The sequence below is a fragment of the Triturus cristatus genome, chromosome 12 (genome assembly GCF_964204655.1).
Source record: "Triturus cristatus chromosome 12, aTriCri1.1, whole genome shotgun sequence".
Lineage (NCBI taxonomy): Eukaryota > Metazoa > Chordata > Amphibia > Caudata > Salamandridae > Triturus > Triturus cristatus.
This window is the reverse complement of record NC_140595.1, coordinates 279,321,931-279,335,902: the sequence shown is the minus strand read 5'-3', so window position 1 is coordinate 279,335,902 and position 13,972 is coordinate 279,321,931. Positions and strand designations below refer to the sequence as shown.

At 44.8% G+C, this 13,972-nt stretch overlaps 1 protein-coding gene across 1 annotated transcript; it reads right to left on the bottom strand.

The window, feature by feature from the left end:
* Nucleotides 1-249: 249 nt before the first annotated feature.
* APOA2 (apolipoprotein A2) lies at nt 250-12,804 on the bottom strand. Its single transcript, XM_085639550.1, has 4 exons — nt 12,513-12,804; nt 7,792-7,871; nt 4,894-5,041; nt 250-537 (listed from the first exon to the last, which is right to left on the bottom strand). The coding sequence occupies exons 1-4, from the start codon at nt 12,557-12,559 to the stop codon at nt 435-437; spliced, it is 378 nt and encodes a 125-aa protein (XP_085495676.1). The 5' UTR covers nt 12,560-12,804; the 3' UTR covers nt 250-434.
* Nucleotides 12,805-13,972: the final 1,168 nt, after the last annotated feature.

Here is a 13,972-nt window from a genome sequence, read left to right as displayed (position 1 = left end):
TAAAAAAAAATATTCAAGCGTATTAGCCAAAGCATGAAACGTATTTAAAAATGAATCACAAGTTCACAAAACAGGGAAACCTCTTCGCCAAGAACAATTTGCTATGCAATTTTTCATATCTGTTTCTGAATCTGGATCATATGTTATATAAACCGACTGAATTTCAAGTTTACAAAACCAACTTTGTCACTCACACGTTTGTTTGCTAAAGACAATTTGGATCTCAACAGATGACACCAAAAACAGCCATTCCATGTTTTCATTTATTTTTAATGTTACATCACCTTAATTTTTTTCGACAGTCCACAACAGACGTCACAAGACGAACATAAACAATGATTTACACAGTACAATTTCAACATTATCTAGCTAGATAGAACAGTGTCCTTTTATACAAACATTGACAGAGGTATAGCTGAAGTGATCCCTCATGGTTACTGCCCCAAACCCTTAGCCATTTTCACAATATTTTCAAGGATCTTGTTGAACTCTGCCTTGAGGGGCTCCAACTGTTGTTGCGTCTTTTCGAAATAGGTCCTGGGGAAATAATAAATCAATTTAGTTATATACATAATGTACTTTATAAATCTTTACAATGCTTTATCTCATAACCTGAGGAGCGCATGTAGGGGAACTAGGGTGCATATTTACATGAAAATGGCGCAGCGCGGTGCCGCAAGCAATTTTGCTGCATTGAGCTACATAATTTTCAAAATGCAGGGATGCGTTGTATTAGCAAGGATACGATGCATCCCTGTGTTCACATCTGCGTTGGCATAAAAAAAGCTGCCTAGCGCCAACGCAGGCACCCCTGCACCATGGTGCAAGGGTGCCTGTGTTGTATGGGTGATTATCTTTGTACAGGAAGGGACACTTTCTTCCACAAAAACAATAATTAATGGTGTTTCACTCAATCTATGTGTGCTGCAGAATGCAGAACACTTAGACAAGGCGATAAAAAAGGATAAATAAAAGTATTTCTCCTCGTTGCACCACATTAACACCTCTTTTCGAAAGGCGTTAGTTTTGGTGCTGCCTCAGATTTACAGATCCTTGTAAATCTGGAGCACTGCCAGAAAGCCATGGATGTTTCTGGGAAGACCGACAGTAATACCCACTGCATGCCCCTTTGCTGCAGAAAACTGCGTTGCAGAGGGCCATATTTACAAGGCTGTGTTAAGCCACTCAAAGCGGCTTAGCGTTACCTTGTAAATATGGACTTTCATAGAGCGCCACCGGAGCGTAAAAAAAATGAAGCTCATGTGGCGCTAGAGGCTTGTAAATATTCCTCTAAATTGGGAGATGGTTCTCTCAATTCATATGCACATGTTCAAAGGAGAACTTCCTGGATTCCTGATGAGAAATATGACATGTGTGCTATTTTTCCTCAGTGACCCACCAATGTTATTTATATTCATTACATTTCCAGTCAAGTACTGGCAGTAGAAATATGGATTCCACTCCCTAGGCAATTTTGACCTGTCTCCCTTGTTGTGTACTTCAAAAGTGAACTCCAAGCCCACCTCTTTCCACCTGTAAACTATAATAGTTGATGCTACTTAATCCTGATCCCTCCCATTGCATACTTGCCATCACATTTTTATAATTCTCCCAACCTGAATAGGCACCATAATCTAAATATGTACAATTCTATGTTTTAAATCTATGTACTAAATAAGACTCTACAAGATCGGTGCCTGCTTCTCACTACACACCAATCATCACTATCCCAAAAAATACTGTGCCGGGAATGGTAAAGAGCTTTTTTCATTTTTCAGCTTGGCATGGATGGCACTAGCTGATCCTACGCTTAAAGATTTTTCTGTAAAAAAGGCAAAAGACTTTGTCATTTTGTAGCTCAGTGTGGATAGCACTGTGCTATTTCTATGTCTAACAACTTTGTTAGAAAAACAGACATTTGAGGTGAGGAAATTGAGAGTCTCACTGGTGTTGTAGGGTGCTCTATATAGGAGCTGCTCTCCATCTGAACTTGGGAACTATCCCAAGTTCCTTGCTTCCTTTTTTTGCATAATCTATGCTGCTCTCTAAGCCTGAAAGGGTTTTGTTTTGACTTATGCAGGATACTATTTTACCGATCCAAAGCTGTAATACTCTGCCTGAAGTGGTGAAAGACTTTTGTCGTTTTTAGGCTCGACAAGGATGGCCCTAGCAAATCCAAAGCTTTAAGAGTCTGATATAAAAATGGCAAAATACTTTGTCACTTTCTAGCTCGGCGTGGATGGCACTGCTCTTATACCATGCCATAAACCTTTTCTGAAAACAGCCATTTGAGGTGAGTGAATTCAGAGTGTTGCTGGTGTTGTAAGGTGCTTTATATAGGAGCTGCTCTCCACCTAAACTCGGGAACTACCCAGAGTTCCTTGCTTTCTTTTCTACATAGTTTATGCGGCACTCTAAGCCTGAAAGTATTGTTTGTACTTATAATGGGTTTTCCCGTGTGCCTGGACAAAGCTGTACCTCTCTGAAGAGCGCACAACGACGCAAAACGCATGTTGAGGTTGCTTTAGTTTATTACAAGTTAGCTTGAATGGTATTTCACCAATCTAAAGCTGTAATACTGGGCCTGGAGTGGTAAAAGGCTCTTGTCTTTTTCAGCTTGGCATGGATGGCACTAGTTGATTCTACGCTTAAAGACTTTGCTATAAAAATTGCAAAAGACTTTGTCACTTCCCAGCTCAGCTTGAATGTCCATATGCAAATCCTATGCCGAAAACGTTTTCTCTGAAAACAGACATATATATAGACACACATATATATATATATATATATATATATATATATATATATATATATATATATATATTCTCAAAAAACAAAGTTTAAAGTGAAGTTGTAGTTAGGTGAAAATGTCAGGCTTTGCTAGTGCATTACCCAAAGTAGCCATGTACTAAAGGCACATTTCAAGTCCCAAATTGCTTTGCAACTCAAAATGTCGTCATTGAGACTCCTAGTGATTTACATGGAAAACAAGGCATACAAGGGGCTTATCCCCATCCTTCAGACATTTTGTAACTGGAACGCAGTGATGGAGGTCTGCTGCCCCTTGTAGAATTCCATCACTCATTGCTGCATTCACAGGGGTTTGGTAAGTTTTGAAAAGGGAATCCTGCCTTAATAATATGTGTGAGGCAAGATTTCTGTGAACCCTTCCAAATGGTCCTTTTTTACTCCGGTGGAAAAGTACACCCACTGTGTTGCAACAATATTCTGGAGTGGTGGCTCCTCTGAAGGCACAGAGATTTCTGCCAGGCAACAGTCCACCAGGACAGTGGAGTAAATGCCTGTGTGACCCAGGCAGAAGGGAGTACATCTCACCAAACTCTAAATGACTCCTTACCCTACACATCCACCCGGTTTGTGGGTGTTGCGTGCAATTTCCCACATTAATGGGAATTAAATAGAACAATGTTCCAAATACAATGGCTAAAAACAGAGGCTGTGGACACAGTACTAAACAGATCTCTTACTGTTGTCATCTGGCATAAGCGATAGGTCACAAGTTCATACTCAGGTAAGGCCAACTCCACCTTACATCCTGCCAAGGTAAATAAATTGAGTGCCATTAAACTGGTTAATAGTATCACCAGCTACATACATATATACAGCACTTAGAAGTGGAATTTGCAGCGTTAAGCAAAATATTGTTTATTATTATCATTAGTAGTAGCAGTAGACGTAGTAGTATTAAGCCAGATTTTTTTGTTTATAGCACTTAAACAAGTTTGTACATTCAAGGAACTAGTATGCTGCTCTCCTGGTTGTTCTGCATATGATCGAGATCCATGTCTCGAAAGCCGCCCACGGCCCTCCTGCCAGTGCAGTGATCCTGTGTCCCATAGGGGCCAGTGCAGATTTGAAGGTGAATCAAAATAACCCTGGTTTGTCAGTGCTCAGCTGCAGCGGACCAGAGGTGACCGGGATGTCCACAGAACATTTAAGAAGCAGTGAGTTTTGACCGTCATATCCATATATATTATTTTCGTATTGAGGTCTCCTCGTCTTTTCATCCTTGTAAAATAGTCGTTGGCAGGGTACCAATGGTTTCTTCTAGATCTACCTGAACACCACAGATGTAAATTCTGCTGGTAAGCTGCAGCAGACCAATTGATTAATTCCAAAATGCAACTGGCATGAACTGGACTGTTGCTTCAGCAGGGACACACGACATGCTGCAATTTATGGGACCTCTTTTTGAGTAGGCATATTACATGTCCAGTGAGTCTAGTGAGCCACAGAGACCAGGAATCCACCCAGCCCAATGTCCATTCATTGTTGTCTTGGACCACAGCCTCACAGATGAAGCATTGCTTTAAAGGTGGTTCGCTCGTGGGAAGTATCAACTCATTCTGGTAAAACAATAACAGTTGGTCCCAAAATATTCCTCCTGTGAGCTTTTCGAACCTGAGATCTTTGGGAATCGTGAGCCAGAGCTCTTCGTGACTTCTATTTCATTATCTTCGCTTGATTGAACTGAGGAGTATTCTGGGGCTGCATACTGGCAGCGTTTCATGTCACCCAACAAGGACATTCATTCATGAGCTCCAGGTTCATACACTGATTCAGAATATAGGCAAATAAGTCTTCTGTAGTTTCATTTTGACATCTAGATAAAGTGACAGGACTGGGAGTCTGAAAGGACCAGAATACAGTTGTGTGTAAGTTTTACATAGCATAACTACTCCACAGAGGGCTGCTTGGTGCTAGAGAGAAGTAGCCCCATAGGAAGCATGGCATCGTTAGTCGGGTGGTGGGAATGTCTGGAGCGAGCACTGTTCGGTATCCAGGGACTCACAGATGAGCTGGTGCCAGTGGCCCCTGAAAGAGTCAGCAAGACTTAAGGAAAGTAACAAATGAGCAAAAACGTGTACTTACTGGGCTTGTGTCCCCAAATCCTGGGCTTGGATTTTCTGCACCCAGTCTTGTGTGCCGCTCGTCAGCATATCGCTGAGCGAAGTGAAGGCTTTAGAGAGCTCATCTAATCCAGGGATGGGGTTCGGGGCCTCCCTCTTGACCACGGCAGCTGCTCGGACAACAAAGAACAAGTTACATCAGAAGCCATTCCTTGGGAGGAGTCAGAATGATGCTGCAACGATTGATAGCCTTCACTGTAATGGCTGAGGCAACAGAAGTGACGTCATGATGCACCCATAAAACTCAAGGCTGACTCCTTGCTTCGCTCTTGGACACTCAACAAACTCTTTTTTGCTGCTTACAGGGTAGGAAATGGCGAGAAGTGAAAGGAAGAGAAAGTCACAGCTGTCAAAAGTTCTGCTCACTTTTTAGGTCTCACCTAGGTAGAGCTTGCGCTGTCTCTTCGAGGCATGTTGTATTCAGGTATGGACTAGAAGCTCTACCCACTCCACGCCCATCTTTTTAATTGGCTGCTGTGACTGTCCTTTGTAAATGTTGGCTTTTGATTTGTTAATAGGCTTATTAGTCCCTATTTAGTACCTCCCTGTCTTCTGTTGTTACCTCCCATGAGGACTGGCCCTTTTACTTGTTTATGATCCCCTGGGGCCAGGGACAGCAAAGAGAAATACAAGCCACAGATACCAGTGGCTACTCCTGGCTGCAGCTAACTGCAGTCCACTATCAAACTGATGAGTGAATTACAGTGCAAGAGAAGTCACAAATACAGGTGAAAAGAGAAAGGATGGAGAGGGGCGAGAGTTTCAAAGTACCAATGATCCCAAATTAAATTCCCAGTATGTTGAGAAGAGCGACCTTTGTCGCATAGCACCTGCTACAAACTAAACTTCCTATGGTGCTGAATGAGATAAACATCATTCTTAGCGCCCACTGGACACAAAACAGCACACCGGTGCTTTCTTAATTAATTTACAGTGTGTACTGAGTGCTCCTGAGAGGTTTCTGCCAGACTCATTCAAGGGGATTGTTCCCTTGTTCTCAGTCTCAATGTCTCTCTTGGTCATGGTTGCTTCAAAGTGACTGAAAGCCAGCATGAGGTTTCTACTGGAAACACCTAAATACATGAATTCATGGGCACTTTCTCTCCGTGTGTTATTGTGTTGGTTAGTTACTGTTTTGTGCATATGGTCAATGCGTCATGTCAACCTTGAGTTTTGTATCTAGTGGAGTCAGCTGAGTGATTGTGAGTGGACAAGAGAAAGGAGGTGGGGTGGTTGTGTGAGTCCATGAAGTGGCGTCGAGGGGTGCTGGCACATCATGTAGCAGGTATCTGGAGCTGAACGTAGAGTTGAAGGGAAGGTAGTGTTCAGGGCTGGAGGGGCCGTAGCGGGCACCGGGTGTATTCCCTGTGCTTTAGGCTTGGTGGGACTGGTATTGGAGCAGTGGGGGCCGTTTTCTGTTACTGGGGGCTGGTTTTGCAGCAGGGTGGGCTACCATGACCGAACCACGCCCCCATGTTACGCCTGTTCATGTCCTCCTGGATTGTAGGCGTGGTTTGATCATTTTTGCAAGGGCTTATTATGAGTCATCAGTGCTTTAATTGGTATCTTCCATATGCCTTCTTTTGCAGTGAATGCTAAACCCCTATCTGCTGAAATGTGCCCTAGTGGCCTATGAGACTATTCAATATAAAAATATTATACGGTAGAATTCACCCTCTAAGACAAACACACACACACCAGTAGATGGCCTTTGGAATGCTCCCCACCAATACAGCCCATCTGTGAAGCATTTTATTATTCACAATTGACAGTGGAACACATTAAAAAGGCTAAGCACACCTTCACCAACACAATCAAACACCAGAGGCAAGTAGTTGGGAACGAGATGTCCAATTCACAACTATTCATCGTCATGGAGCAAGATTAACAACGAAGTCTGACTTAGCCTTTGACAGGCGGAGTAATGTCATATGGGATGGGGAGGTCATTACCTCCTCCACACCGACAGGACTCTGTCCACCAAATCTAGAGCTATCCGCTGGTCCAGTGGTTATCTTTGTGCTTTGAACTCAGCTGCTGTCACAGCAGCTCCTTTCAATGTACTAAAGGTTTAGTGGATGGCTGCTGTCGGATTTGACATTACTGTGTTTTTTCTGGTCCTCACCGCCAGGTTTTTACTGGTGTTTGCAGACAGATCAAAACCGACATTACAGCATCCAACCTATATAGTTCAGGAGGTGTACTGTTCTTCCTTCAACCTCCCCTACTCCGTTGGGCCGTCGAAGAAAGTACTCTGTCGACAGAGCCAGCCGGGGTTCTGTCAACAGAATACTTAAGGTCCGCTCATCTCTAAATGAAGTCTGGTAGACCAAGCGTTTGGTGGGCAGGGTGCTCTACAACGGTGTATCCTGTCAGTCAAGCTCTAAATTGGGCCCAACATTTTATAGTCAATCCAATGCAAACACATCCCGCAAATAGTCCTTGCTAACTCAAAAGCCATATGGGGTGGGGGGGGGGCTTCCCATAATCAGTGGCCACCATCAGCAAGCACCATACTGCACAGACCTTTGTTACACATTCCAGACATAAAGGTACCTGATTCCTTTACAACCGTCAGTGAGAAAGCTTAGAAGCACGTAGAAAGGCACGCTGCACACCATCGAGAGCATTAAGGAGCGATGCAAACAGCTGTATGGCTGTCAGTGGGGCAGCAGGTGCAGTGACACAGGAACTCCCTGCATGCCATTAGGGTATGCCTTTTAGTACCCAACCATGGGCAGTTGAACCCATTTCCCTTGTTTGCATTGGGGCCCTGGCACCCTTGTATACAACATAACAATGCAAGGAGGCGGGAAACCCCAGGTCTTCTCTGTCTCCTAGCAGGAGTCTGGAGACTTACCTTCCAGGCTGGTGACTGCGAGCAGCAGGAACGTCAACACAGCAACCTTCATGTCTGTAGTGTGTCTGTAGACGTTGACCCTACCAAAGTGGAAAAACACAAGCATGAAATATCGAAGGAACAGCAATCTGAATACGCTACTATCTATGCTGCTGCAAAGACCCTGATGTTTGATGCCCAGAGGAATTACTAAATCTCAGAATCTAAAACAAACCATTTTATTTCTGTTGTACGAAGTTTCATCTCGGCAAATAGGGAAACCCTTTGTGGAGATGTCCACAATAAGTGCAAGCTAAATTATTTTAAATATATTTTTTTTAAAACGGAGTATTCCATTTTATAAACATATTTTAAACTTTACACCTTGTCATTGAGTTGAGGTGACATCGTCCAATACGGCCTGATGCAGTAAATTACGAGTCTGCTGACGGGCACTTCCATGTGGTCGCAAACTAGACACAACAGACTTACAGTACATCACTATTATATGAGACACGTTTTTCACTCTCATCCATTTGCACAAGACTCGCTGTGCCATCGGTGCATTATACGCTCACACTTTATTGCTGACTTTTCCGCTGCACTTTTGCTCTGTAGGTGAACTCTCCATGGCGGCTGGTGTCATAGTGATTTCCACACTGAGCTCTTCGGCGCCTCCGCCGCCCCGACCCGCCCTGGCCACGAGTGTTTGGACATCGCCCGCCTTCCAGCCTCGCCTCATTCCCTCATTGCTGTCCGCCTCCCTACTGAGGCGACGCGAGCTCCGTTAAAATGGATTCCCGCTCGATTTTGCTTATCGCTGACATAACCATAGTGCCTCGTGCCCGTCGTACCTAACCAGCACTAAGAGAGGCAGTATTATCTGAGCGGTTACTAAATTCAAGCGACTGTTTTCCAGGCGGTTGCCTTGTCTGCCGCAGACACAAACCCAGCTGTGTCCATGTGTTTCTGCCCCTGCGAGGACGAGGGAGAGGCCTGAGCTCTCTTCCAGTTCGAGGCAACTGCATTTTGCTAACTGTATAGCCGGGGTAAACAAGCATTGGCATAGCCAATAGGTCTCGCCTTTTGGACCTTATAAGTGTTTAGCTATGCAACAGTTGCATAACTAAATAGTTATAAAGTCCCAAAAACGAGACCTATTGGCTATGCAAAGCGGCCACGCGGCCGCGAAAGTGATCGCGATCACGATCAAACATCAGAGCGGCAGTGCGGCCGCGAAAGTGAAAGTAATCGCGGTAAAGCGCGACGCGCGCGCCCGCGCACATGCACTGTAGCTCTAGGCTGGCCTGGTAGCACTTTCTGGAGCCCTCTCAATAAGTCTCGCCAGAGCAGCGCATGCGCTGGGTCAGGCGAGACCTAAAAAGCACCCCATGTCCTATCTGCCCATCTCGGGCTTCCGAGCAGCCCTAGCAGGCAAGCCCTGGGTAAATTTGAGAAGGAGGGGCAGTTAAGTGCACGATGGAAAACAATAACCACCGGCAGGCCTGGTAGACGGGAGCAGGGGCTCAGCATGCCTGCCCTGCCCATGTCCAATGTCCTGCCCTGACTGGGAACGCAATTGCTGCTCCACCAGAATGCCTCATTGGGGGGGTCACTGAAACCAAAGACAGTTAATGTGGAGTAAATATTACTACCTTTAACAGTGGCAGAGGACAGTGGCGTTACGCAAAATGATGTGCTGTCCCCCCACCCCCACAGAATGTGGAGGGACCGCAGAGTCTCACAGCTATGCATTGGCTTTGATTTGATTGGCGTCCCCTGAAGGACTGCGGATTCCTGGGGCGGCCTGCGATTTACAAATACACATATTAATTGACGAAGTTAAGTCTTTTTCAGAGATATCTCCATTTGGCCAGTCTCTCCTTTGGTCACCACCACACAGGCTTGCTTCACTGTCTGAAGCATTGCATCTTGGGTTATTAATGTAATGTAAACAACCGAGGCTCAGCCCTAAACACAGATGCTTCCTTTGTGTCTTTTGCTTTCTCGCCCTAAGTGCGCCAGGTATGCTCAGACATGAGTCCTGGGCTCACTGTGCCACTGGAATCAAGCTATGCTGACTGAAGAGGGGTGAAACCCCAAAACCGGTCCTAGGATGCTTGTTTCCGGTCCAGGGAGGACCTGGCTTGGCAGTTCGGGCTGGACTGTTCCCATGAGGCACAGGGTCAAGACTGATTTGCTTATAGCCAGGTCTAAACTGGGCTGGCGTAGTGAGCAAAAGAATGATGGATTTAACCCAGATCTCTTGACTGGGGGTGAATGTTTTGATTTGTTCTGCATTCTGTCCATCAATTGTGTGTCTTTTCCTGCCCTCAGCTTTGACAGACAACGGCGCATGGATTTGGGGAGATGAGGTAATTCATCGGGTGTCTGCCAGTATTATCTAAGTGGAAGACGGGAGTCAGAACACAGACCTGTTGTCTAGGCAGCCGACATTGTAGCCCGTAGGGGCCTCTTCTCTGTTCTGCCTTCCCAAAGAGAAGACTTGTTATCCTAGTGCAGGGCTTGGAGAAATCATCATACATTGAGAAAACCGTTTGCCTCCACTAAAGGTTTTGTGGTAAAACCGCTTTTTCAAGTGGAGGCTTACAGCATCAGAGATGACGTAAACAAAAATATGTTGTAAAACAAAAATAAACGACACATTTTTCAAACCAAGAAATGAAAAAGGCTGGTTCTCAGGGCAAACATATAAATGCTGGAAGGCACCTGGTACTTGTGCTGCTGTGATTGCTCATTTTAAGAGCAGAACGTGTGCACTAAAGCACATCTGTACTCCAAGGCTGCTAGTGAGGTTCACCCCCCAGTTCTGCGCTCTACCCAGAATGAGCACCAGAATGGCAGTCAGTGATTGTACCCCTATAATTCTTATGGCAAACCGCAGCCCAGAGTCATACTTGTGGTCTTCTCCCTACACTGCTGGTGCTAGCAGCCTGACGGGGGTTTGCAGGGTCCCTCGATGCACACCCAGGGCTTTAAATGGGATGAAAAAACTGGGGGGACTCTCAAAAGGGCGTGGCCAATGCAATTAAGGGCTGGCTTAAAACACCTGAGCTAAAAATCTGTTCTTAGCATAGTGTGCCGCCCGACTTGGATTTTGCAGTTTCTGTCATTGCATCCAGATACATGATACAAGTAACATCATACCTACAACAAGTCAAGACTATTGGCTTTGTCAATGGTTGTTAAGCAGCAACTATGAAAAGTGTATAATATTGAAAAAGATCCCACTTAAATCCCGGGTGACACCACCACAATGTTGCTGCTCCTGAGTTTCAAAAAGAGAAGGGAAACCCAGAGAGAAAATGACTCTCTTTAAAGGATTTCCCTTCCCCTATAACGCTCTCCTGGCATGACGTCGTGACGTAACTTCTCCACTAGTGAGAAGTGAACAGTATAAGCACGTGCCCATTGATGTGCCTGCTGTCACTGCAGTCCGGAAAATAGACGGACCGCCTGTGCCAGGGCACAAAAACAGAGCCCGATAGAGACCCGTTTCGGGGCCTCCTTTAAACAAGCATTTGCAATGCAATAGGTTTAAAGGCTTAGGGATGTTTCATGCACGTGAACGTGCAGTCACGTGGTTGAAGATTGTGCATGAGTCCATGTTCCCCCTTGACAAGCTGGATGATCCTCGACTACAGCCCCTGTCTCCCCACAATTGTACAGTTTAGGGCCCTGAAAACCCTTTTTACAATCAAACATGTGTGCATTAAAACGGTTAGTTCGGTACATTTTTTACACGAATTTGCACGGCTTAATAAATCACATGGCCTGACACACGCACAAGTTCGCTTTAAACATACAAAAAGGACTAGGATTTAAATTCGCCCTTGTTGCACTATGGTGCAAATAGCATTTTTTACTCCCTGGCCAATACAGAATATTCAAGTATTTGTTAGAAGTCAAATATAGATTTAAATAACATTTTTATAGCTAAGGTACCTAGTAGAGAATACAAGATGCAAGATGCGTTTCTTTTATTCTCATATTTTCATCAGACAACCTTGATTAATCAATCACTGCATCTAGGAATCACAACATTATGCCCAAGCAAAGGTTTTGCTTCAATGTGCAGGTTTTGGACTGGTGGTTTCATTTTAGTTTATTCATTTCAATAAGCATCAGCATTGATAATTCTGCTTTGAATGTGAAAAAGTGTATTGCTGACTCCAAATACCGGAATTTCTGCAAACATTTTGATGCAACCTCATATTTTAACTATGGCCCACGTGGGTCTCCATATCTATTAAAAAGAATACCTTCAATAAATGCCCAACTATAGTAACTGTTACTCTGCTAAAAATACAAACATTTTTTGACTTACCATAGCTCACTCAACTTTCAGTAGCTGTCATAACTGGCGTTAATTCTGTCTCTGATAGCTACAACTTTGTCAAACCTGTAAAATAGTGCTTGAAATTGAAGTATAAAAGTGCAGGTACTCACTGCCTCAAAGTACCTGTTTGCTACTGAAAAGTGCCAGTATTCCACCACTAAGAGTCTTGCACCACTGCTGAGAAGCCGTAGTTCTCTCCCTTGCAATTAAAGAAACGCAAGTACTCTGTACCTGACAGCCCCTGCCCAGTTTAAGCAGTGTTGTAAAAACAATAAGTAACCGAGCATCGTCTTTGTAAAACATGACCGCCAGGTTTTTAATAGTAGCCAAACCAACAAGCCTGTAAGGCAGACCCAATAGTGCAAAATGTCGAATCTCTCACCTGTGTAAAGACGGCGGCTTCAGGTTAGGCCAGGGGCAGTGTGACATTCAGTGCTCCGAGGTGCCCTATATATACCAGTCTGCTGTTTGCATACCCGCCTCTTCTGCCAGGTCACCCTTTACCCGCCCTTGGTTCATTGAGTGATCTGTCTAGCCCCGTCCTCCCCAGCCCAGCCACCAGTTATCTCTGATTTGCTGAGTGTGAGGCTGCCCAATCTGCAGGATTAAAGAAAGCCAACAACAGGTCAGAAGTCCAAGGATCAGTGTCTGTGGGCAGCAAGTCAACAGCCAACAGAATGTGGCAAAGTTGCTTCACGTAGCTGAGTCAGGTGGCAAACATTGCACGTAGCGTGGAACCTGCCCCTTTGAATGGGCACCTGTTGGCAAACTGGGATGTTTCCTCACAGGCCTAAGTTCATAATAAGCACGCCGGGCTGGAAAGAGAGAAACTTACATGGCACATGGCCACTGTCCGAGGTTCAGGCTCGAAGAAAAACTGCCTAATTCCACTAAAAAGTGGCCATCTCGTCTTTGTTGATCACATATCGCTTGCCCTTTTTTGGTGTCCTGCCAATGCCCTGCCCCCTCTACCCGCTGTGCTTTTGACCAGCCACTGTCAGGCCTAGCAGCATGTCCTACGCTTACAGATCTCATGCGTCTCAGCCCAAAATGTCCAACTCTCGGTTCACATTCACCACAATTTGTACTGTTGTTCTTAATGCTGCTGTCCCATAAGGAAGTGTGACTGTTTCTGGACAGCCCGGTGCCTATGAAAGGCTGCTGGGTACGGGGCAGCATCAGATACATTCCAAACACCCCGCGCTGACCATCCCCAAGTGTTTCCAACCTGGCCAGATTACCCATCTACTTCCAGGCCTTGCACTTTTATCATGACCCAGGCTTGGTGCTAAGATATTTGCCACTTGGGGCGGGGAAACATTTTCCACACCCTGGAAAAAGGGCAATTTTTGCTATTGGAATGAACAAACTGGGGCTGCAGCAATACTTACCCTAAGCATGTCTCACCCGGGACTAGCAATGCATTGCCAACAGTCTGTTGGACTTGCAAATCTATATAAAAAAAAAAGCAAAAACACACTTTTGGCCAGAAAGTTTCTATCGTTCATCTACATTCAAAAGAGATTTTTGGATTGTGCTGGGTTAGAATGACTTTAGCATATGGTATCTTAAAGTATTTATATATCTCAACCTTCACCGTTTCCAAAGCGGTGTCTGGAATTTCGCATGGTGTTGACTTGGCTATAATAGATGGTGATCCTATGCAGTCCTCGGCCACACCGTGTCCTCATGTTTGTATACTTATTTTAGTTTTGCTCTCTTATTATCAGAGGGTTTGGTCCTATTAATTTGGTGTATAATGCTTTCTCCTTTCCAGTAGATGGTAATGTATATTCGCTGTTGTCCACACGAGCTTCCTGTGCCCCTGAATGCTATCTTGCT

What these genes read in the sequence shown, in the direction of transcription:
- APOA2 (XM_085639550.1), bottom strand. Translation starts at nt 12,559, where the DNA reads ATGTCACACTGCCCCTGGCCTAACCTGAAGCCGCCGTCTTTACACAG. An exon ending in AAGCCGCCGTCTTTACACAG is followed by an intron (nt 7,872 to 12,512) that starts GTGAGAGATTCG and finishes CCACTTTGGTAG; the next exon opens with GGTCAACGTCTACAGACACA. An exon ending in GATTTGGGGACACAAGCCCA is followed by an intron (nt 538 to 4,893) that starts GTAAGTACACGT and finishes TTATTTCCCCAG; the next exon opens with GACCTATTTCGAAAAGACGC.